The sequence below is a fragment of the Rhineura floridana genome, chromosome 1 (genome assembly GCF_030035675.1).
Source record: "Rhineura floridana isolate rRhiFlo1 chromosome 1, rRhiFlo1.hap2, whole genome shotgun sequence".
Lineage (NCBI taxonomy): Eukaryota > Metazoa > Chordata > Lepidosauria > Squamata > Rhineuridae > Rhineura > Rhineura floridana.
Window position 1 is genome coordinate 131,657,060 of NC_084480.1, and position 25,504 is coordinate 131,682,563.

The 25,504-nt window shown below is 43.4% G+C and overlaps 1 protein-coding gene across 6 annotated transcripts in view; it reads right to left on the reverse strand.

The window, feature by feature from the left end:
• SLC46A2 (solute carrier family 46 member 2) overlaps positions 1-19,117 on the reverse strand; it is a 66,845-nt gene extending 47,728 nt beyond the window's left edge. For 3 of the 6 annotated variants that reach the window (XR_009763511.1, XM_061632489.1, XM_061632476.1), the window contains exons 1-3: positions 17,868-19,117; positions 14,670-14,753; positions 8,167-8,323 (exon numbers count right to left, since the gene is read on the reverse strand). Coding sequence is in view for 5 of the 6 variants with exons in the window: in XM_061632489.1 (XP_061488473.1) it covers positions 8,167-8,323; positions 14,670-14,753; positions 17,868-18,903 (1,277 nt within the window). In the remaining variant the exon portion in view is untranslated. Of the gene's footprint in view, positions 1-3,214; positions 6,254-8,166; positions 8,324-14,669; positions 14,754-17,867 lie in introns of those variants that run through there. The other 3 variants (XM_061632518.1, XM_061632508.1, XM_061632498.1) reach the window with 2 other exon arrangements.
• Positions 19,118-25,504: the final 6,387 nt, after the last annotated feature.

The window sequence follows — 25,504 nt, forward strand, 5'->3', positions numbered from 1 at the left end:
CACCCGTGGCCCTCCAAATGTTGTTGCACTCCAACTCCCATCATCCCTATTGGCCATGCTGACTGAGGCTGATGGAAGTTGTAATCCAACAACATCTGGAGGTCCACGGATTCCTCAACCCTCTTCTAAAGATTGCTATTTAGAAAGACTGTGCTATGTGTGTGGAAGGGAGGATGGGAGATAGGGTGCCTATGTTGTCACATTCATCCACTGGAAAGCCAAGAAGAATGTGCTGGAGTCTGTTTTTGTGTGTGTGTTTTAATAAGTGTTGGCAGCAGTTAAGCTGATGAGGAATAGCATGGAATATGCACTTCACATTTCTTGTTCCCCATCTGTGTTTTTCAAAGCTACAGTGGTAGTAGTAAAAAGGGTTTATCGCCAAACCAAGTGAAGAGTTACAGGCTGAAAGTGACAACTATAGACGAGGCACTCTCAACAGCTGCAAAACACAAGCCTAACACCCATCCTGAAACATACTATATGTGGATAAATCTGTTTGTATTGCAAGTACAATTTGGCTGCCCAAATGGAAGCTGCAAATGACTGCCAACTGCACCTATTGGTTCTCTTCATCCCCTGCTCCCAGGCACTTCCAGTGTTCATGTCAACCAAACACATGAACCTGTTTCCCTTCTTGTCCAACGTTTTGTGAGATAGGGCCACATTTCCAACAGGAAGTTCTTCTGCACCTGCCATACTAAGTCTGAAGGCAGCTGAGCATGTGCCCGGTAGGGCAAATGCCAAGTGAACGTCCTTGTGAATTGTGTTCTCCAGGTCTGTCCAGGTGCTAACATGCTCTGCTCACTTCTTTTTTATATGCCTATGTACAAAAATTACTGAGTTGTGTTTACGTTGTAGTTCAAACCTTTTTGAGGCAATTTATAATGCTTGATAAACTTTGTGTGTACAGTTCTAAAGATGGTGTCCTTCTATCTTGACAAAAAAGACTGGATCAATAAATATATTACATTTCTTTACTAGCCGCTCTGATACTTTTGGTTTGTGTTGTGTTAGCATACTTAATGCTTTAACACTGAAGGAATGAATATTGGTAATAGCATCTGTGATAGCACTTTTCTGAGCCCCAAGAGAGTACAACCAAGTCTGCTCCCCAAGTTATATTCTCCCCTTTCTAGAGCTGCCTGTTCCACCTCACTTGCCTTTTGTAGCCCTTTTCAAAGTTACCGACAGCCCATGACGTGATTGTCCAAGCGTGTCTCAGTGTTTCCTTAAATGTGGGATCACATCCCACATATACCTTGAGCCACATCCACACCAGACATCTCTTCCACTTTAAACAGTCATGGCTTCCCCCAAAGAATCCTGGGAACTGTAGTTAGTGAAGGGTGCTAAAGAGTTGTTAAAAAAAGGTAAAGGTGTCCCCGCACTTACAGTGCGAGTCGTTTCCGACTCTTAGGGTGACGTCTTGTGACGTTTACTAGGCAGACCGTATATATGGGGTGGGATTGCCAGTTCCTTCCCCGGCCTTTCTTTACCCCCCAGCATATGCCGGGTACTCATTTTACCGACCACGGATGGATGGAAGGCTGAGTGGACCTCGACCCCTTTTACCGGAGATTCGACTTCCTCCTTCTGTTGGAATTGAACTGCGGCCGTGAGCAGAGCTTCGGCTGCGTTACCGCCACTTACCACTCTGTGCCACAGAGACCATTATTTCCCTCACAGAGCTCCAATCCCCAGAATTCTCTGGGAAGAGGAGCTGACTGTTAAACTACTCTGGCCATTGGGGCTCTGTGAGGGGCAGAGCTTGGAAAAGTTACTTTTTTTGAACGACAACTCCCATCAGCCCCAGCCAGCATGGCCACTGGATTGGGCTGATGGGAGTTGTAGTTCAAAAAAGTAACTTTTCCAAGTTCTGGTCAGGGGAATAGGAATTTCTGAATAACACTCAGTATGCTGTATTCTCACAGCATTCAAGAAATCCAGGCAGTAAAGTCATACAAAGAGGATTTTTTTTATTTTAAACCAAGGACTTATTTAGGACCAGCATACATAGCTGGCACATAAATATGCTGGTCGCTATGTTACAATTCTTCACCTTTCCCAGAACTCTGCTTCTTAGTGTTCCTATATTAACCAATTCTCAGCCAGCACCCAACTGTCTTCCTCTCTCTTCTAAACCCCCAACTCATCTGACCTTCACTCTCATCTAACTTCATTGCAGTTCCAGTCTCAACTCCTTCCCTGCCAAAGCAGTCTTTTTACACTCTTCCCTCTTCTCAACATTCCAGTTTCAGGAATGGCCGATGTTGGAAAAGGGTGGAACTTGGCCCTGTTCATCACAGCACCTTTTCCCCCACCCCAAAAAATCATAGGGCTCGCTTTAGAATGTTCACCAAACACATCAACTCCAAGCAAATCCAGGCTTAAGAATGGTGGCAGGCAAGATACTGGAAAGAGAAAATCGAACTCCAGTTAAAAGGCTCTTGGACTGCTTTTTAAGCAAAAATCGCCTCTCCAAAGCTGTTTAGATCATGTGCATATATGAATATGGTACATCCATATTCAGAATAGCATGTGCTATTCTGGTGCCACCTTTTGGATTGAATCCGCTCCTTGGACAGCTTATGGAACATTTGTATTAAAACCTGGAGCAGATACCACTGCCCCATTGACATGGAGCTACCCACTGCCACTTTCCATCCACTGATTCCTGAGGTGCCCCTTTCGCTTCTACTGCCTTTAACCATCTACTGCCTTTGATCAGCTTTCCCTTCTCTTTCCTCTCAGTTTGTAGTGACTTTTCTTCAGTTTCCTGTCTTCTTTGTTCCTTCCCTTTGGGTTTCCTTTTCTCTGCTGCCTTAGCTCCCTGTCCCATTGCTACCTTGTATCTCAAGGCCTCTTCCCAGTCCTCAACCACTCCCTGTGCAAGGTCTACCAGCATGGGCAGCCCTTCACAGAAGCTGGGCTGCAACTCCTCTTTCTCCTTGAGCAAATAATCATTCAGAGCAATCCTGCCAGCTCAGCCAATTGCTGTCGGAGGCTGCATCATCATGAGCAAAATATAAAAGCTGATTTTTTTTACCTAATTAATTTTTATGTTTTGGGGCTCAAAGAATTGTTGGCCATGTGCAATGTAATTATTGACAATGTGTTTGCTACAAATTTCTGCTCCTGCAGCTTTGTATTTGTTGTGGAAATGACTGCGATGATGTGTTCTTTATTGACTTTCACTCACAGGTTTATGTACGAAATTTATTTATTTTGACAATTTACATACTGCTTAATAATAGTAGTCTCTAAGTGGTAACCAGAAACTCAATATAAATAAACATGAGTTAACACCATAAGAACAGAATTCAACTATATATACAAGATTGTTTTATTGTCCAGGGCTGGGGAACCTGCAGATCATTCACATGTTCCTGGCCTCCAGCTCCTATCAGCTCCAGCCAGGATGGCTACCGGCCAGCTGGGAATTGTAGTCCAACAACGTCTGGAGGAACACAGATTCCCTATCCATACTACAGTTAATGTAAGGGTAGAAACAGCACCACCTTTAAATCACAGTGCTAAATGATAACAGAGAGATGGTTTCTAGCCCTTGCAGCTGCTAGTCCAAGGAAAACTACATAACCCGCCAGTCTGATTACTTTATAAACTTTCAATATCAGGGGTTCCCAGACTGTGGTCTGTGGATCACCAGTGGTCTGCAAGCTTCATTAAGATGGTCTGTGACATGTCTGCATTAAATATTCATAGTGTTTTTAGTTGTAGTTTTATTGCTTCTTGTATTACTTATAGACAGCTGGTATAGCACAGTGGGGAGAAAAGCCTGGCTGGGAGTCCAGAGTCTGTGAGCTCAAATCCTTGCTCGTGTGTCTTGGGTGTAAAGGGCCAGCTAAAGATCACCACCACAGTGAGTGGCTCAGGGGTTATGTGCCCTGCCACCTGTGCAGCCGTGGGCAAGCTCCATAGTCCAAAGGAGCCCAGTTGCCCCCAGCTGGCAGTTGCAGACAAGGAAGGGGCTGGCTTGTGCAGCTGTGGCAAGCTGAGCAGGCCCTAGCCAGCTGGGGAGGACTAGCCTCAGAGGAAGGCAATGTTAAACCCCCTCTGAATACTGCTTACCATGAAAATCCTGTTCATAGGGTCACCATAAGTTGGGATCGACTTGAAGGCAGTCCATTTCCATTGTATTACTTATACTATACTACAATTTTAATTTGATGGAATGCAAATTGTAATAAAAGAAAGAAAAGAAGCAGTAAACATCAGACAGCATCTTGCAAAGCACATTACAATTGATACAACCGGCAGAAAAATCATCAAGTGGTCCACCAAGACCATCAGCAATTTTCATGTGGTCCATGGGGAAACAAGCTTGGAGACCACGGTTCTATATTTAGTCAGTAATGTAAAGGACCTAAATACAGACCTTTCTTGTTTCGGAAAAGACACTTTGGTGCAAGATAAGATTTGTGAAGCCTTTCGAGTATTGAGTGAGGACACAGAATAAGAGTTTTGCTCCTTTCTAACATCAGACATAATTCAGCCCCAGTTGAAATGATTTTACATCCTATGGAACAGCTGCACTAAAAACCCTCCATCTGGGCGCCTTGCTACAGCACCAACATAATAAACTAGATGGCCCAAGGCAAGTTGCAATGGTCTGCAGATTCCATTTCCTTTTCCAAGCTTCTTGTCCAATTTTTTTTAATTATTGTGTTTTCATATTAAACAATAATAACTGAAAGGAGAAAATCCTTCCAAGTGTACAAGTTATTTGTTCAGTAAACTTTATGTCCTTGCATTAAGATTGTGTCCAGCATCATGTTTTCATAGGCCACTCTTCCTAGAATACATGGGAATAATCCAACTGGTAGAGTAACAGAGGCTGAATCACTGTGGGTGGCGACTTTAGAAAAAGGGCACAATGGAGTCAAAGCCAGGTGAGTTACAGTATATTGTGTGAAATGGTTTGGGGAAACAGGTCTGTTATATATATTGCCCAACTGCACTATACTCACTCCTGCATGGATTTGCTGCTTGCCATATCATCCAATCACTGTAAAAAGAGTTACAGAAGAGAGTGTCCTAGCAAGGAGTGTGATCTACTGCTTTTTTCTTCCAGCTTCTGTTGTACAGCTGTGAGAATGTGAAGTCATCCTCTGAAGTGTAGAAATGCACATGGAGTGGTAACAACAGCCCCATTTAACATTCCAACTCATCCCGTGAAAGCCAAATGCTGCTGCTGTGGCTTTAAGTAAAATAGAATCCTTGAGCTGGCAGGTGACCCTGGAGGCCATCTAGTCCAATTCACTTCTCGATACAGGAAATCTAAAGCTACAGCATCCCTAACAGATGGCTGTCCAGTTTCTTCTTCCAGTGACAGTCTTTCTGCTCTAGAAAGGTAGCAAGACCCTTGCTCGCTCGCTCGCTCTGTGTGTGTGTGTGTTAGTGAGTGAGATGAGAGAGAGAGAGAGAGAGAGAGAGAGAGAGAGAGAGAGATTTGCTTTCAGAGCTGAGAGAGATGCACAGCAGGGAATCAGTGCTGAGGATGGCAACCTTTTTGGATAGAAACCAGAACCAGGTCTGGATAAGGCGATTCTCTGGCAGGCAGAAAGAGCTGAGACAATGCCACTTCCCTTCTGTATATCCTAATCTCACTTGCTCTCTGGGAGAGTCATGCAATTGACAAGAAACAATGAAACTAACAAAAAAACCCTCCCCTTCTCCATTAGCAATATTGATACTCTGGAGGGAGTAAACATGTAAAATTAGGAGGGGGCAAGGAAACAGCGATACTAAACTTTTCCAGAGGAATGCCTACTTGTGTGAAAGGAAAGCAGTGGATTTGAAGGTAGAAGGTGTGAACCTTGCAAATCTATTGCGATGGCAAAAGCTACGTCTTTACTGCAAAGTTTAGCTCCCATGTGAATGAACCCATCAGTGAATTGGGTTGATACAGATTTAAAGGGGAAAACTTTGTTATAGCTTTTCCTTGCCTGCAACGTCATGTGAACTATGAGAATTAAACGGGGATGCAAGTAGCACCAATCTCACATTAAGTTGCTGTGTGAAAAAGCTCTAGGTAGTAGAAGTTCAGCATCTGTCTCAGTGCAGTTAACTGCAAGATGCAGGCTGTCTTTCATGCAGTCAGTCTGCTGGGCCATTCCCATCTTGGTAATGAGCCATCCGCCTACCTTCTGAAACAGGCACAGCACCTTCCGGCGCTTAGTTGGTTAAAATCTCCAGTGAGCCAGACGTTGCCTGTTGCTTCCAGGCTACAATACTGCAGGGCAGAGAAAAAGAAGCAAAAGGGGAGAGGAATTCATTTGTATTTGCAAAATCCAAAGCCAGCTTCTTTCTTTTTTTCTGCTTCATCAAAGGGCCAAATGATTGCTCTACCCCAACACAGAACAATGCATATGTCTTCTGTTTGGAAGTCAAAACTATTATTATTTACAGAAGCAGAACTGCCATAATGAGTGACCAGATGACTCATAAAGTAGAGAATATGAGGGATAAGTGGGGCCTCCAACAAAATGTTGCAGTGTGGAATTTTCCTGTTTCTGATGCCAGCCAGCTGTACCTTCTTGCAGGATACTCCAGTCAATTTCCCCTCCCCCTTAGTTTTCTATGCCTCTCCCCCTGCCCCTGCCAGCCATCATTGTAGCCACCGTAAAAGCTCAGTCCTCCCCCTCCCAGCTTTTTTTCTTAAATTTGGATGTATTTCTGCAAGCCTTTTCCGTGCATGCAGATGGTGGAGTTTTGGCTACATCAGGATCTACATGGGGAGAATGAGTTTGTTATTGGTATAGGGCTGGTGGCTGAGAAAGAGTAGCAGGTGACTTCATCTGGTGGTCAATTCAGAATTAACACTGTGCATGTTGCCAAGAGGCTACCTGGGCAGGCTTGTAAACAGTCACTTGCCTAGCTGTATCTATGAGTATGAATTGCCACCAGGTATGCATAGGCTGGCCATTAATAAACAGTATTATAATAAATACTATAAATAAATAAATAATAAATAAATAAATAAATATGTGGGAAATCCTCAAATAGTTGGCAGGGTCTTCAGAGTTCATCTATTCTAACCCTTTGCTGATGCAGGAACTCAACTGCTACTGCATTCCTGATAGGTGTCCATGCAGCTTAAAAAAAAAGAATTTGTAATTTTTGTGGTCTTCTCTGCAGAACTGTACAAGGGAGCTAGTACAGGACACAGCCTGACGGACTCTCTGTCAAACTTCCAATAGTTGCCTGCTACATAGAGCGAAGTCAGTCAACACAAGTGCTTGCAGCGTGGCAGCAGAACCCTGTCCAACCACTTCTGCCTTCTAGAACCCACAAAGAAGTTTGAGCAAGCTGCCACCAACTTTGCTATCCTTGTGATGACGATGAGTGCCCCGCAGGTCATGAGTGATGTGTGGGTTTTTACCCAGTCATGCCAGCCACCGTTGGGGCTGTGTGAGGCCTCATCTAGTAGCCTGTTTGGAGGACAGGACCTTGGACAGTTTAAATCTGCCTCTGTCTGCGTTTTTGGAGATAGTTCAAGGTGATTTGTGCAGTAAGGGTATAAAATAAATATGTATTCTAACTTCTAATTAGTTTTATACATTTATTTCATTTTTATCCCAAGGAACTCATGGCAGGCTCTCCACCTATTTTATCCTCACAGCAGCCCTGTAAGGTAGGTTAGGCTGAGAGACAGTGACTGGTTCAAGGTCACTTAGTGAACTTCATGCCTGAGTTTGGATTTGAACCTGGGTCTACCTGGTCCTCATCCAACACTCAAACCAGCCCTCCCTGACCTTGTCCCCTACAGGTGTTTTTAGACCACAACTCCTATCAGCTCCAACCAGCATGACCAATGGTCAGGGATGATGGAAGCTGCAGTGCAAAACATCTGGAGGGCACCAGATTGGGGAAGACTGCTCTAGTGCTCTAAGTGGTTTAAAAACTAAGTGGCAATAAAAACTAAAAGCAATAATAAACTAGCTGAAAGATTCCAACAACTCACAGTAAAATAGAATAGCCCTAGAATGAAAACAGGGGCTAAAACAAAATAAAATCCCTGAACAAATAAAAAGAGTTTATGAGCCATGCACATACACACACACAAACCTTTTCAGGACAAAAAGCAGCGCCTGCCTTGAAACACAGGATCTCAAAGTAGTTGTGTTTGCCTTCTGCCTTGCTTACCTGATAGGAATGAGGCTTAGGCAACTTATACCACACGACAATAGGAAGCAGTATCCACCAAACCAGTCCAGAGTGTTTTGGTAGATTTTATTGTAGGCTGTTGATGTCACGACGCCTGTGATGACCAGTGACAGCTGCAGTAAGACAAACACTTTTCCTAGAAACAAGAGTGGAAGTAGAAGCCAATGAAACAACTTAGGACAACTTTAGACAACTACCTGTTGTGTTGATCACTTCCCTAGCGAATGTTGTTTTTTTAAAAAAATATATGACCAAGATGGAGATACAACATGCTGGAAGTGAGCCAAAAAAGCCCTTGGATAATCAGCGACTTTTTTCTCACCTCTGTTTTGGCCTCCTCAAAATGATACTATAAATAATAGCAGCTTGCCTCTGCTATGTGGCAGTAGGTGGAGTTCAGAATTTATTGCAACACAAAAAGTGCCTATAAAAGAAACCTGGCATAATTGGATCTGAAACAAGTTCTCACATAGCTTTGGGTATTCGTCATTCTGGGTTTCATAACAGCATGAACAAGCTGTTGTGAAACCCAGATATTTTCTTACTATTAATAGGACACACTATTGATTCTGGAAAGCCCTATATTGAAAACTCATTCCATTTCCCAAGGTGAGTCTGGCTATATTTCCAGCCAGACTGGAACTTGGAGAGCAAATATCACTGTAGGTGAAACACAAGCCTTTGGCTTTGGGATTCCACAATCTCTATAGTAAAACAAAGGTACCATAAAGACCAAAACATTTATTGTGGCATGAGCTTGAGGAAGCAAAGCCCAACTTTGTGACAAAGTGCCATGGAACTCCCTAGTTTTTGCTATTAAAAGGCTAACACAGTTATTCTTTTGATCAGAGGGAAAGCCTTGATAGATGGGAGCCAGCGTTCATCTAACACAGTATCCTATTTCCAACAATGGCTAGCTAGATGCCTCTAGGAAGTCTACCAGATGAACATATGCCAGTAGGGTGATGCCGCTGCTAAAAAAAAGCTAATGCAATCTTTAGTGCATTAACAGACGTGTTGTGTCCAGATCACAAGACCTAACACCTCCCCTGTATTCTGCACTGCTCAGGCCACTCTGGAGTACTGCGTTCAATTCTGGGTACCACATTTTAAGAACAACATTGTCAGAATGGACCATGACAAGAGATGAATGTGAAAACCAAGTTCTGTGAGGAACAGCTGAAGGAACTATGTTCTGCTTGGAGAAGAGATGGTTAAGGAGAGGCACAATAGTGGTCTTCAAATATCTGAAGGGCTGTAATGCAAAAGATAGAGCAGACTTGTTCTCCTTTTCCAACCAATGGATGGAAATTGCAGAAAAGCAGACTTTTGGCTAAACATTAGAAGGAACTTTCTAATGGCCCAAACTGTTCACCAGTGGAACAGACAGCCTCAAGAGATGGTTAATGACCATCTGTCACAAGATGCTGGAGTTGCATCCCGACTTGTAGATCCTTGAACATTAAGCAGACAGTTGGAATAGATGACCTCCAAGGTCCTTTTAGCTCTATAATTCTATGATTCTGAGCAGGGCATGGAGACAACAGCCCTTCCCTGTTTATCCCAGTGTTTTGAGGTATGGTGAATTTGCTCATGGAGGCTCAATATAGCAAAAGAACATAAGAAGAGCCTGCTGGATCAGGCCAGTGGCCCATCTAGTTCAGCATCCTGTTCTTACAGTGGTCAACCAGATGCCTATAGGAAGCCTGCAAGTAGGTCCTGAGCACAAGAGCACTCTCCCCTCCTGTGGTTTCCAGCATCTGGTATTCGGAAATGTGCTGCTTCTGGAGGCAGAACATAGCCATCCTGGCTAGTGGCAATCACAGCTTATCATGTCTAACCATTCTAAATGATTCCACAACCCTATAAATGTCATAAGAACATAAGAAGAGCCTGCTGGATCAGGCCAGTGGCCCATCTAGTCCAGCATCCTGTTCTCACAGTGGCCAACCAGGTGCCTGGGGGAAGCCCGCAAGCAGGACCCGAGTGCAAGAACACTCTCCCCTCCTGAGGCTTCCGGCAACTGGTTTTCAGAAGCATGCTGCCTCTGACTAGGGTGGCAGAGCACAGCCATCATGGCTAGTAGCCATTGATAGCCCTGTCCTCCATGAATTTGTCTAATCTTCTTTTAAAGCCGTCCAAGCTGGTGGCCATTACTGCATCTTGTGGGAGCAAATTCCATAGTTTAACTATGCGCTGAGTAAAGAAGTACTTCCTTTTGTCTGTCCTGAATCTTCCAACATTCAGCTTCTTTGAATGTCCACGAGTTCTAGCATTATGAGAGAGGGGGAAGAACTTTTCTCTATCCACTTTCTCAATGCCATGCATAATTTTATACACTTCTATCATGTCTCCTCTGACCCGCCTTTTCTCTAAACTAAAAAGCCCCAAATGCTGCAACCTTTCCTCGTAAGGGAGTCGCTCCATCCCCTTGATCATTCTGGTTGCCCTCTTCTGAACCTTTTCCAACTCTATAATATCCTTTTTGAGATGAGGCGACCAGAACTGTACACAGTATTCCAAATGCGGCCGCACCATAGATTTATACAACGGCATTATGATATCGGCTGTTTTATTTTCAATACCTTTCCTAATTATCGCTAGCATGGAATTTGCCTTTTTCACAGCTGCCGCACACTGGGTCGACATTTTCATCGTGCTGTCCACTACAACCCCGAGGTCTCTCTCCTGGTCGGTCACCGCCAGTTCAGACCCCATGAGCGTATATGTGAAATTAAGATTTTTTGCTCCAATATGCATAATTTTACACTTGTTTATATTGAATTGCATTTGCCATTTTTCCGCCCATTCACTCAGTTTGGAGAGGTCTTTTTGGAGCTCTTCGCAATCCCTTTTTGTTTTAACAACCCTGAACAATTTAGTGTCATCAGCAAACTTGGCCACTTCACTGCTCACTCCTAATTCTAGGTCATTAATGAACAAGTTGAAAAGTACAGGTCCCAATACCGATCCTTGAGGGACTCCACTTTCTACAGCCCTCCATTGGGAGAACTGTCCGTTTATTCCTACTCTCTGTTTTCTGCTTCTTAACCAATTCCTTATCCACAAGAGGACCTCTCCTCTTATTCCATGACTGCTAAGCTTCCTCAGAAGCCTTTGGTGAGGTACCTTGTCAAACGCTTTTTGAAAGTCTAAGTACACTATGTCTACTGGATCACCTCTATCTATATGCTTGTTGACACTCTCAAAGAATTCTAATAGGTTACTGAGACAGGACTTTCCCTTGCAGAAGCCATGCTGGCTCTGCTTCAGCAAGGCTTGTTCTTCTATGTGCTTCGTTAATCTAGCTTTAATAATACTTTCTACCAGTTTTCCAGGGACAGAAGTTAAGCTAACTGGCCTGTAATTTCCGGGATCCCCTCTGGATCCTTTTTGAAGATTGGCGTTACATTTGCCACTTTCCAGTCCTCAGGCACGGAGGAGGACCCGAGGGACAAGTTACATATTTTAGTTAGCAGATCAGCAATTTCACATTTGAGTTCTTTGAGAACTCTCGGGTGGATGCCATCCAGGCCTGGTGATTTGTCAGTTTTTATATTGTCCATTAAGCTTAGAACTTCCTCTCTCGTTACCACTATTTGTCTCAGTTCCTCAGAATCCCTTCCTGCAAATGTTAGTTCAGGTTCAGGGATCTGCCCTATATCTTCCACTGTGAAGACAGATGCAAAGAATTCATTTAGCTTCTCTGCAATCTCCTTATTGTTCTTTAGTACACCTTTGACTCCCTTATCATCCAAGGGTCCAATCACCTCCCTAGATGGTCTCCTGCTTTGAATGTATTTATAGAATTTTTTGTTGTTGGTTTTTATGTTCTTAGCAATGTGCTCCTCAAATTCTTTTTTAGCATCCCTTATTGTCTTCTTGCATTTCTTTTGCCAGAGTTTGTGTTCTTTTTTATTTTCTTCATTTGGACAAGACTTCCATTTTTTGAAGGAAGACTTTTTGCCTCTAAGAGCTTCCTTGACTTTGCTCGTTAACCATGCTGGCATCTTCTTGGCCCTGGCGGTACCTTTTCTGATCTGCGGTATGCACTCCAGTTGAGCTTCTAATATAGTGTTTTTAAACAACTTCCAAGCATTTTCGAGTGATGTGACCCTCTGGACTTTGTTTTTCAGCTTTCTTTTTACCAATCCCCTCATTTTTGTGAAGTTTCCTCTTTTGAAGTCAAATGTGACCGTGTTGGATTTTCTTGGCAATTGGCCAGTTACATGTATGTTTAATTTAATAGCACTGTGGTCACTGCTCCCAATCGGTTCAACAACACTTACATCTTGCACCAGGTCCCGGTCCCCACTGAGGATTAAGTCCAGGGTTGCTGTCCCTCTGGTCGGTTCCATGACCAACTGGTCTAGGGAATAGTCATTTAGAATATCTAGAAACTTTGCTTCTTTGTCATGACTGGAACACATATGCAGCCAGTCTATGTCCGGGTAGTTGAAGTCACCCATTACTACCACATTTCCTAGTTTGGATGCTTCCTCAATTTCATATCTCATCTCAAGGTCTCCCTGAGCATTTTGATCAGGGGGACGATAGATCGTTCCCAGTATTAAGTCCCTCCTGGGGCATGGTATCACCACCCACAACGATTCTGTGGAGGAGTCCGCCTCTTTTGGGGTTTCGAGCTTGCTGGATTCAATGCCTTCTTTCACGTATAGAGCGACTCCGCCACCAATACGTCCTTCCCTGTCCTTCTGATATAGTTTATATCCAGGGATAACCGTATCCCACTGGTTTTCTTCATTCCACCAGGTCTCCGTTATGCTCACTATATCAATGCTCTCCTCTAAGACCAAGCACTCCAGTTCTCCCATCTTGGTTCGCAGGCTCCTAGCATTAGCGTACAGGCACTTGTAAGCAGTGTCTCTCTTCAAGTGTCTTTGGCACTTGTGGTTAGGCCTGTGGTAATTTTGCTCTTCTGAATTTATATCCTATGCCCCTGCTCTCACAATGCCTACTTCTAGGCCTACCCCTTTTAAAATTTCATCATTTCTTTGGTTTTTATCCCAGGGGGGAGGTTTATTCCGAACCGGACCTTTCTCAGCTCCTGTCGGGTTTCCCCCCTCAGTCAGTTTAAAAGCTGCTCTGCCACCTTTTTAATTTTAAGTGCCAGCAGTCTGGTTCCATTCTGGTTCAAGTGGAGCCCGTCCCTTTTGTACAGGCCCAGCTTGTCCCAAAATGTTCCCCAGTGCCTAACAAATCCAAACCCTTCCACCCGAAAAAATAATGACAACCTTTGCTGTGGTTGTCTTTCCCCAGATTGTGGAATGTCCTCTCCTCCAAGGTGTGTCTGCCCTTGCCACTGTATACATTTCAATGTCAGGTCAAGGTGCATCTTTTTGCATACGCCCTTGGAGATGGAAGATGTTACTTGGTTTCATTGTACTGAGCTACATCTCAGGACAATTAATTCAGTATCTGTGTGTTGTGGGGATTAGTACTTCTTTTTGTCTGCTCTGCACCTAGCTGTCAATTAAATCTTTTCATTGAGTGACTCTGCACTCTGTTATTAGATGACAGAGAATGTCTTTCTATCCACTGCTTATCATTCTTATAAAACTTGTCCATCATTTTTCTAAATAAGCCTCGACAGCCTTAACTTTTCCTTATAGAGGTGATCAACTTGATTGCTCATTATTTTTTCTAGTACTATGATGCTCTTTTTGAGATGAAGCGATCAGCAGCATTCCAAATATCTTCTGCCTTCCGAATGCCCAAGGCAAAATATATTTGTTAGCATTTAAGGCATCACAGGACTTTTTACAGTTTTTGCTACAACAGATGGCAGTCTAGTTCAGGGATAGCCAACATGGTGCCCCCCAGATGTTGCACTACAATTTGCATAATTCCTAAGCCATATTAGAAGTTAGAGACCAGCACCAGCTGAGGGCACCATGTTGGCTGTCCTTGGCTTAGCTAATATCATCATGGGCTGAGGAGGAGTGAGTGTATGGCACAAAATGTTAGTATTCCACCACGTGGACACCCAATGACATGATTTTTGCCCCTGAATAAGGAGTGAGGTAGAGAACACAAATTGTATCAGGCTTGGCCTCAGCACCTGATAGCTTCAGGCCAGCTGCTGAGGCCCCCTGCATATGGCAGTTTGCAGATATCAGCACAATTAGGCTAATCTATGGAGCACTCATGCTTCACATTATGATGATATCTGAATGACGGAGGGGAAGGTATGTTTGCTTTTCCATTGCATAAAGACTTGTGTTACAGCCTAAGACCCCTACTTTTCAAGAACATCCTTATTACATAGACAAGTCAAGAAGAATGAGGTGTCAATTAAATACTATCCAGCTTTCTTCGGCTGTGGTTATTTCAGGATTCTGCTGCACAGATCTAAACAATAGAAAGTAGTCCATCTGAACAGCCTTATTCTGAATGAAATATTTTTTTCTTTTTTTTGTATTTAAACCAATAATACTGAGCTCTTCAAAGCAGCTACTTACCATAGGATGTTCCTTCTATGTGTTTGGATAGCAAAGATCTGATGGTTGGCAAAGGAATGAGAGCAAACAGCATTGCTGCACGAGCTGGAACAGAAGGGAATGGATGAGGTTCATTTATCATCAGACCTAACTTCCAGTGCATGGCCTGAGTTGAAGTAGTGTACTAGTTAAAATTTTAAAAAGCACAAGCTAGAAACTTAGAAATCCCTGGCCCAAATTACAGCATGGCCATGAACTAAGGGGTCTTAAGCCAAACTACTGTAACCCTAGCTTAAGACCCCTGTGTAACATTGGGATAATTATACTGGTCTGCTGCTGCTGCTTACATACATCAGAAGAAGCTGGACTTGATTCAGACACACTCAGTTTTGCTTCCTAGATATTGCAGCATTGTCATTACTGCTAAAAAATGCTTTCACTAGCGGTGGTTCTGCATGTGAAGAGTTGTGAATATTTGCATGTGGGGTACCATAAATAAAAAAATAAAAAAAGCATGTGAAACAGCCTTTTGGAAACTGCAGGCATACTGCCTGGATACATTTGGATTGGACCTTGGACATCATCTGACAAGTGCTTACACATCTTCCTCAAAGATACTAATATTATTATTTGGTAACCAGGATTAAATGGAACATGACAGAGTCTAGCTTCTACTCACATGTATGGTAAATTGAGAGCCAATTCACATATGCATGCTCGTCACTTAATGTGGGGATGGGGAACTTGTGGCCCTGAAGACGCTGTTGGAGTCCCAACTCCCATCAGCCCAAGCCAGCATAGCCAATGGCCAGGGACGATGGGAGTTGTATCCCAGCAACATCTGGAGGAGCACAGGTTCCCCAGCACTCTGGCTATGTTGCCCTCAGCTGGGTGTTTGAACTGGCTCAATTGACAAATACTGTGCTGGAGGTGACATCAGATAATATGAGAGGTTTGCACATTGGGATTATTCTGGGGTCCTTGCTTCACACATCTGAAGGTCCTCAAATGCAAAGATGTATCACTGAACACTAAAGTCAGGATCATTCAGACCATGGTATTCCCAATCTCTATGTATGGATATGAAAGTTGGACAGTGGAAAAAGCAGATAAGAGAAAAATTCACTCATTTGAAATGTGGTGTTGGAGGAGAGCTTTGCGCATACCATGGACTGTGAAAAAGACAAATAATTGGATGTTAGAACAAATTAAACCAGAACTGTCACTAGAAGCTAAAATGATGAAACTGAGGTTATCATACTTTGGATGCATCATGAGAAGTCATGATTCCCTAGAAAAGACAATCATGCTGGGAAAAACAGAAGAGAGTAGAAAAAGAGGAAGGCCAAACAAGAGATGGATTGATTCCATAAAGGAAGCCCCAGACCTGAACTTACAAGATCTGAGCAGGGTGGTTCATGACAGATGCTCTTGGAGGTCACTGATTCATAGGGTCGCCATAAGTCGCAATCGACTTGGAGGCACATAACAACAACCACAAAAAAGTTACCTACCCATAAAGTTTTAACACCTGTACATATAAAAGGTACAGATGGCAAGCATCACCTTAAAAGAAGCGCCTCCCTGTTTGTGTGGGCTACAACTGCCATCATCCCTGACCACTGGCCATGCTGGCTGGGTCTAGTGGGAGTTGGAAACCTACTACATATCTGGAGGACCAGATTATTCTAAGGTGATGGGTGCTACGACACACACGCATACCGTCTAAAAAGAAAGTATGCACCTTGTTTCAAAATTATTGTTGTTAGCTAGATAAATTTATGCAACTGTAGTCAACTGACCCATTTATGAAAAGGTATTTAATGGTGGCTACAATCCTACCCACCATTTTCTGAGAGTTTTTCTGAGAGTAAGCCCCACGGAACAGTCAGACTTATTGTCGCATTAAGATGCAGAGGTGTGGGCTGTAAGATTTCTTCAGCCAGACAAGAACGATCCAATTGTGCAAACTTTACCTTTCTGCCACAAAACTTCCTCGACCTCTCGACCTGCTTTCCATGTAAGGAACAATAGTCTATTAACTGTAGTCCAGCATTCTCCAACCTGGTACCCTCCAGCTGTGTTGGACTGCTGCTCCCATCAGCTTGAACCAGCATGACTAATAGTGAGGGATGATGGGAACTGTAGTCTAAACCGTCTGGAGGGCACCAGGTTAGGGATGGGAGCTGTAGTCCAACAGGTGAACCAAAATGGAACAGCTGCCACAGGAGAACAAGGAAGCTAGCTGCAGCATTGAGCAACATTTTTGAGGAAGGTATTAATAGCTTTCTGCCAGTGTAATACAGAATTCCAGGATGAATGCATGACTTGCTGTTGCTATGTGATACTCACTGGAAACAGGTTAGGCTCAGCTACGCCCACATGTTCTGCTTCGAGATCTTCAGTGACCTGCAAGGCAAATCTATTTTCTGCTACCGAGGTTGATGCATGCCAGCAAGTACCCTCATTATTGGTGCCCCTGTGCTATATCAGAACTTCCTGCATATATCAAATGAGTGCAACAGATAACAGGTAGGGCTAGAATGTCTCTCCAGTATATTCTACTTTTTTACTTGCCAGGATTTTTCCTTCCAACGTGAGGCAACATTCAAAAATGGTATTCCTCTCCAGCCTGCAGCTTGAATTGATAAACACTATAGTCTACTCTATCACCTTATTCTGCTGCATGTGTGGGCTAACTGAATGCTGCACCTTGCCATAAAAAAAGGTATAGGATATAGTCTTTGATGGAGAATCTGGCTTCGTGAAAACCTTGGCTTTCGTCTTAGAGGAAAAGACGTTTGTAGCCCTCATCATTCCAAAGGTATGCTTGGGAGTGTATGGGTAATAGCTGGTGAACTCTCAGAAGCCAGAGGGATGGGTGGGCAGAACTGCCAATGCTTGGCAATGAGGCTTAAATGGCCTGCACAGTTCCTTCCTCAAAGGTAGGAGAAACAGAATAAATCATGTAATATAGTATTAGGTAAATTTGAATAATTTATACAAGTAGCAGAACTTTAGATTTTCTTGGTGCAGAATTTGAGTTACCTGGTCAGAGGACACTGTATGCTAAGTAGCTCTCAGCCTGCTCAGTTCCTAAATAGGCTCCTTCCTGGGAGCTTCATGTAGGGCATGCTAAGCATCCCAAGGAAAATAAGAATGCAAGTATTAATGAACAAACACATATTCATTGTATGAAAGATGGAACGCCCAACTCACCAACGTAGAACAGGTATGTCCATCGCACAAAGGCCATGATGAAGATGCCAGCTGAGAAGGACACAATCCCTATAATAATCATTGTGGTGTCTCTTAAAAACCTGGAGAACACAAAGACTCCCAGGAAGCTGGTGATAAAGATCAGAAAGCCAGCAGCATTGGCATAGCCAATATATACTGCTCCCCAACTCAGGGGTTTCTTAAGCAGAAATAATGGCAGCACATCCATGGCTCCTGCCACAGATAAGTCATACATGATGGCTGCCACAAAGAGCATAGAAAACATGAGCTTGGAAGGCACCATAGCAGGCTGTCTTTCACCACAGATGGACCCTCCTTCATTGTCAGCCAGCTTGCTGTCAGGATGGTCCGGGGCCATGGAAGCAGCTGGGCAAGAACCTCCAGGCTTGGGTACTCTGAGGACAAATAGGCTGTAGAGGAGACAGAAAGCATATAAGGCAATGCTGCAAGAAACCAGCACTGTGCCATGCCGGTAACTCAGGTGGAAACTGACAAAGAGGTGTCCAGATACAATGCTCCCCACAAAACCAGCTATGCCATAGACGAGCTCAACGATGATGAGGCGAAGGGAGCGCCTGCTCGCAGAGGAGCTGTGAGATGTCAAAGCCATGACACTGGCCCAGTAAGTGCAGAAACCTCCAGCCAGGCCATGCAAGACAGCAGCCCCGTACATCACCTCAATGGGCCATGTCAGCAGGATCAAAAGGAGCAGGAGGATCCGGGAGAGCAAATAGCCAAGGAGAGGTACGCAGATGGAAATCTTCCTGCTCTTCATGTCGCCCAGCTTAGCCAGGCCATAAGCTGACACCAGCGGGGTCAGGCCATCAAGAAGCTTGTAGATGATGAAAAAGTTGGAGATGGCTTTCTGTTGCGAATTCTCCCCAGAAGAGGAATTGGTCTGATTGTAGTAATTCTTTACTATTAGCAGGAGCCCAGTGTCATAGAAAGCGCTGGCAAGCTGAGCTCCAGCAACGACAGGCTCAATCCAGGTCCTCACGCTCATCACACAAACCATGGTAGCTGGGAGTCCCTGCTTGCTAATCCCTTTGGTAAAGGCAGAAAAAAAAGAGGGCTGGGAGCTTTTCGGGGATTTCTGATCTTGGTTGTAAAAGCTAGACTCACTATACTGAAACACACACACAGATCTTCAGGACAGACTGCGTTTTTTGATATCTCTGTCTCCTTAGCTAATCATTCACCTCTCTCTCTCTCTCTCATGTTCAGATGACTTGTACATGCCGGGGAGTATGCCTACACACTGTTGTTCTTCCTGGTATGGTTTCAAGAGGTCACATGGCCTTGCTGGGGAATGTGTCATTCATGGTTAAGGAAGTGAAAGTTGTTCGGTCAGTTTGTTTTGAATTAGAAGCGTCCTAAAACCAGGGCATTTTACTTCTCCGAAGGTGTAGCTCCCGGTCTCTCTCTCTCTCTCTGTGTGTGTGTAAGATTACAAGGCTGTTTGGAACACACACACACACACACAGAGACAGGGATGCAATCATACATGACAGCAGCAAAGAGTGTGTAACAGTTTTAATATTACAATCTCTGTAATACTTCCCAAACCAATCCTGCACTCGAGTCAGGTGAAACTGGTATCAGAAAGGGATGACAGGGACATGAAACACTGTGTGAATAGGAAAGGGAAGGAGGGAAAGAGAAAGGGAAAGAGTGAATATGGCCATTTGTCAGGTCCTTAGCATGAAGACAACTATGAATATTAGGCAGGTGTCTACGTATTGTTTTTGATGCCTGCTGAATCCTTTTTCATTTGTAATTTTATATCTATTGGCTGAGTCTGTATTTTGATAATCTGATCACATATTTGTTTTTAAAGTCTATTGATTTTATTGGTATTTTCCTATGGTACTGTATATTATTTTATGTAAAGTTTGTAAACCATGTACAGTAGTGCATTTTTTAAAATTAAATGATGTATCAGTCAATCAATCAATCAATCAATCAAATGAATAAAAGGAAAATAAAGAGAGCGAGAGCTTGCAGTGCATCCCTCAGGAGCCAGCTCCCTCCCAGCCTTGCAACAGAAGTGACGGAGATGCAGACCAGAAATTCAAATGTTATCTAAGGCTGTGTCCACACTAAACCATTTGTAGCACAAAAAATGTACTTTCTTTCAATCTGGAATCATTTATGCTCATCCTCAACAAGTTGCTTTCCATCTAGATGGATCCTAGATCCTGCTGTCCACAAGGGTGGGTGTGGTTGCTCGATATCCATTTGAAAACACTCCCGTTGATTAGGTTATGCACACTTTTTCCTCCCTGTATATACCCCAGGTGAAGGAAGAAGGAAGTGGTGATTGTGATCTTGGGATATGTCTACCCACAATGCCATTGGGCAGGTATGGATACCCCCCCACCCCATTGCCAGGACTGCCTACATCCGTTTTCAAATGGACACAATGCAGGGTAATGTGTACTCAATTTGCAGTGAGCTTTTATTTTTGGAATGGAACCAGTTTCTCAGTATGTGCTTTTCCGGGACAAAAAATATGCAATAGATCTAGACTGAGTGTGGACTGCATAGAAACCCCCCCAAGTATTCAGTCTCCATCGATTCTAGAATAAAACGTTGCGTATGCAGCCTCAGCCTCCCCAAGCTGAATGTTAACTGTATTTTGTCATTGTAAAAAAATCCATTGTTTGTCATCTTATTTATAGTACAAAGTGCTTTTTTAAAAGAAGTGCAAAACTGAACCCAGTATTTGGCTTGTTTCTTAGTAACACCCATTAATCAGCCTTGTGGGGCACATGGTTTTTACTAGTCTTACAGATCCATTCCCCACCCCTCACCAAACTTGACCCTGGAGTGGAAAGCCACATTTGGACTAAACACTGGAAGCACTCACCCCTAAAGTACTTTCTGCAGGGATGAGTTAACTGTGTTTCCATACATGCTGTGTGTAGCAAACCCCCCACCCACACCCTGTATGCTGTTAAACCAATATAAATTATCTCATTAAAAAGCCACTGTCCTTATTTCCTCTCTACTTTTCTGGATCAATAGCTGTCTTTGCTGCAGTGTGTCTGACGATCAACCTGATAATCAGTTCATTTCTCTTCAGCTTGCCTATCCCAGAAGTGCTTCTCTGTCCTGGTTCCATAAACACTGGAAAGAACCTCTTTGTAATTGGGGCACGGGTAGGACACCCCGTCTTGCATAATGGATCAGCTCTACTGTGTTCAGAGAGGACTGTGATGAGCTATAAGCAACAGAGACAAGGGAATGACTGGTAATTGCTCATCTGGGAGGGCGGATACAAAGAATAGCAAGGAGAGGATGGTAAGCACCAGACTGTGGTCAAGATATTACAGGTGAATAGACGGTACATTCTTGTGCAGTTGTAATACTGCTGTTAGGAACACAGGAAACTGTTTTATATCATGTCAGGCTAATAGCCTTCTAAGCCCAGTATTGTCTGCTCTGACTGGCAGCAGTTCTTCAAAGCAAGAGTTTTTCCCAGCCCCACCTGGAGATGGCTGGAATTGAACCTGGCAGGAGTTTTTGCATGCAAAACAAATACTTTGCTGCTGAGCTATAGCCTTCAGCCTTCTCATAGCTATATTTATACACATATATTTTGCCCTAGATTTTCTTTTTGCCCTCCAGTTATGAACCATGAAGCAACCATTCCTCATTCCTCTAGAAAGCACAAAGCAATTGTGGAACAAGGCAAATGCAGACACATGTATTTATTTGCAATTCCTTCCACTGCACAGAAAGGGCATGTAAAGAAGCAAGCCCCTTCTATGAATGAATGGAAGAGCACAGTTGAATCCCTTCCCATGAAATTTCTTAGTACTGTTGTAGAAATAAAATAAAACTATTTCTTTATACAAGAGCACCAAAGAAAGGCATTGGAAGGCATCCAATTGTGCCCTTCCATTCATTCACAGGTCTCTATATATTTATTTAGCAAAATGTATATATTGCTTAATAAAGCACAAGGACTTCCACTTGCACAACTGGGCTTCCTCTCCCTCTCCTCTTCCTGTGTCCCCCAAATCTGTTCTGAGTTTCCTCCCAACCCTCTTCAGCAGATGGGGGGGGGGACTCACATGGAAAGGAAGTCCATTTGCACAGGCGGACATCCTTGCACTACCAGGGGACTTCATTAGATAAAAACCCTGAATCTCTATGTGGATAACACAAAATGGCAGAAAATATTCATTAAAAAGAGCAATAAAACCGGCCTTGAAATATAGACAAAACCAAAACAACAGACAATAAAATTATCAAAATACAGATAAACTTAGCTGTTTAAAAGCAAATGTACATAATAACATTAAATGTCTGGGTAGGCTTGCTTAAACAAAGAGCTTTTTAGCAGGCATTGAAAACAGCACAGCAAAGATGCCTAATATCAATGGGCGAGGATTTTCAAAGAATAGGTGCTGGAACACTGAAAGATTTCTTATTTTGCAGATCAAAGTAGTCAAGCAGGCACATGTGGGGTAAGGTGACCTTCAGTGAAACTGGTCCCAAGCTGTTGAGAGCTTTGTGAATGAATAGTAGCACCTTGAATTTGGCCCGGTTACCAGTTGGCAGCCAGTGCAGATCTCTGAGCAGAGGTCCAACCTGACATTAAATCAGAGGGCTCAGCGGATAAGTAACAAAAAAGAAGGGGAGATGAGAAGGGTGGGGGCAGAGGCCAGGCATCCAGACCTCTGCCCCAGAGATGGTAGTCAGCAGCTCTACTCAAACTATATTTCCCCCTGTCCACAACTACAGAAACTGGGGCAGTACCACAGTAACTCCCTGCCATATCACCCAATATAACCATACACATCACAAAAACTAGGGCCAAAGATAGTAAAACCAGGAGCAACAGTACTAAACACATCCCACACTGCAAGGTGGATATTAACTTGGTAACTACACTCTGCCCTTTGCCTCCCACTCATCTCCCCCCAACTTTTCCCAATACAGACTCTCACTCTAGGGCAAGATTATAGTCCAGTTCCTCCCACAGGGCCTGGTCTACAATTCCAATTCCAGACAGTGGGAATGCCCCTGCCCATGTGACTTTCCCAAAGTGACTACACAAAGGGAAAATCCCCTTTGGTGTCAACCCCATTGCCCTTGCTATAGTCACTCCAGCCAGTATTAAGACCACTGCAACCACTCTTTCCTGCAAGCAGAAGCTGTCAGACTATTCAACTGATGCTGTCATATAACAAAAGCCCTTACTGGCCAAGAGGATAGACTGGGCAGAGGGCAGGATGAGGATGGTCCCAACCAGCTCCTCCCTGTGCAGTGCTTCTTTTGCTCTGTTCCCCACTTTCTATGACCTCTCTCTATCCCAGCATTCCCCAAACTTCTGATAGGTGAGAAACCTTTTCTCTGAAGTTACATTTTGCTTATAGAGGATAGGAGAGAAAGCATGTCATAGGCGTTTCCTCCCTCCAATCCTTCCCTCCTGATTGGAAGGAGGAAAGTCTAGAACAGTAACTCACACAGAGACACATAGGGGGTGTGGGTGAGCAATTCTGTTGGGTTCTTGTATGAGAATGATCCAATCATAGCCAAAAGCAGACAGGGTAGAATTATTATTGCCCAGCAGAAGGAGGCTGGGAAAACACAGGCCTGGAAGGTGTAGGGCTGGAGCACTGACCCATGCAGAGACTCAACGGGCAGCTGTGAGTGAGCACATTATGCTCACAAGAGACTTTAATAATTTATTTCTTCAAAGACTTTAATTACCTCCTATGAAATGAAAACATGTTAATATAAATTTATTTCTTGCAGCCCATTAGCGGTTTTCTCATAGCCCCTTACTACAATTTTGGAGATCTGCCTTTTTATCCAGGGCTGGGCTGTTGATGCTTGTACATGCAGCCCAACTTCAGTCAGTGCTGAACTGCTTAAATGGTATACTAGGTGGCAGCATTACAGCACATCCATCCATTTGAAATTCCCAATTCAATCATGTGTCTCTTTGACAGCAAAGCGTTCCCTTCTAATAAAGCTTATCTAGGAATTCCTATTTTCCACTTCTTTTCCTTTCCATCTCATTCCATCAGTATATGGGCTATCAGAACAGATGCTGCTGTCACAGGGATATTACATTTTCAAGCTTTGTTTACTTAAAGAGCACGCAATGACGACTAATGAAAGCTTAGGGAGTACAGAACCAGATCTTGACAACGGCATGAAGATGGCTGTACATCAAGAGAAACAGGAAGTAAAAGTTATGCTTCCTCTTTCCATACGCCAAACCAATGTGCAAATCAGGCAGCTACCTAAAACCTTACATGTAGCATAATGGAGCTTACTCCAGAGTAAGCACATTTAGATTGCAACCAAGGTAACAGGTTAGTCACAACTAACTCAAATCCCACTGCTTTCCATGGAACTATGTGATAATTTAACTTTTGCTGGCTTGGGGCCTTCGTCTGTGGGCATCCACAATAGGAACACAGCACCTGTCTCCTCAAATGAGAGGGGCATGGTTCCCCACTGCCCAAACACTGCCAAAGCAATGTGAAGAGGATGCACACTGTCTTTGGTGCTTCCCTGTAACATGGCAAGCTGCCCCTAGCTTCCTTCAGGAGTGGTTTGGAAGTCTACTGCTAACCTCTACCCATCTTACGCAACGGGGAAAATACAGCCATTTGTATTCAGTTAATTGAAGGCTTAATTCAACTTAATTCATTCTGCTGCTTCGCATAAGCTCATTTCAAAACAAAATCTTACAAAACTGAACTCGGAAATGCTTAACAACCCTCTAAGTTTTCATGGTGATACACAAAACAGTCAAAGAGAATCCCGAGTTGAAAGTCTAAAACAAGAGTAAAAAAATCCAAACCCCTGTTGGACTTTTTTCTGTCAGTAGTCTCATAATTTGTTGAAATTAATTAAAAATCATCCATGTTCACAAAGTACCTGTAATCCTATTACTGACCTTGCACCATACTCTGAGATTCATCTCCTGCAGTTCAAAAGTTAATAAAAATGCATGGCTGATTGTTAATTAATTTTCAAAATTAACACTAAAAGTCTATGAAAGCACAGGCATGCTTAGTAGGAACCGTCAGTGTTCTAAACACCAGACTAACAGCTGTTTGACTTGGCTAATCAGGATCAGCTTGAGTGTAAATCTGGGTGGGAGACTACATGTGTCTGCTGTAGAATAAAAAGGTGGGGGAACCCACAAAGATAATGATAGTTAACAGTATTTTCCTTTTGGAAAGGGGATTTCCCTCTGCCCAGTGCCCACTCAACCAATCTCCTCCCTTCCTCTCTCCCAGGTCAGTCTCACCTATCCCAAACATGATTGCATAGGAATCCCACTGAACTCAAAAGCATGGAAATAATCAAACCTGCCCAAATTGTGTTTGCATTTTTACGAATTTGTAGGGCAGTGCAGTATCTCGGAAAGGAGATTAGGTCTCTTGCTCTCTGGTGCATTCAGTGTAGCTGCCCAATTTCACTGCTTTTTAAGGTTTGATAGAAATATCTGTTGGCTTTAGGTACGTTCTTAAACCGCAAATTTTTTTTTTGCCTATTTGTGAACAGCTAGATGGAAAAAACCTGAAGAGTAGCCGACTCCTAAGGATTTCATGGTATTGTTTTTCCACGCAGATTTGCAAGTC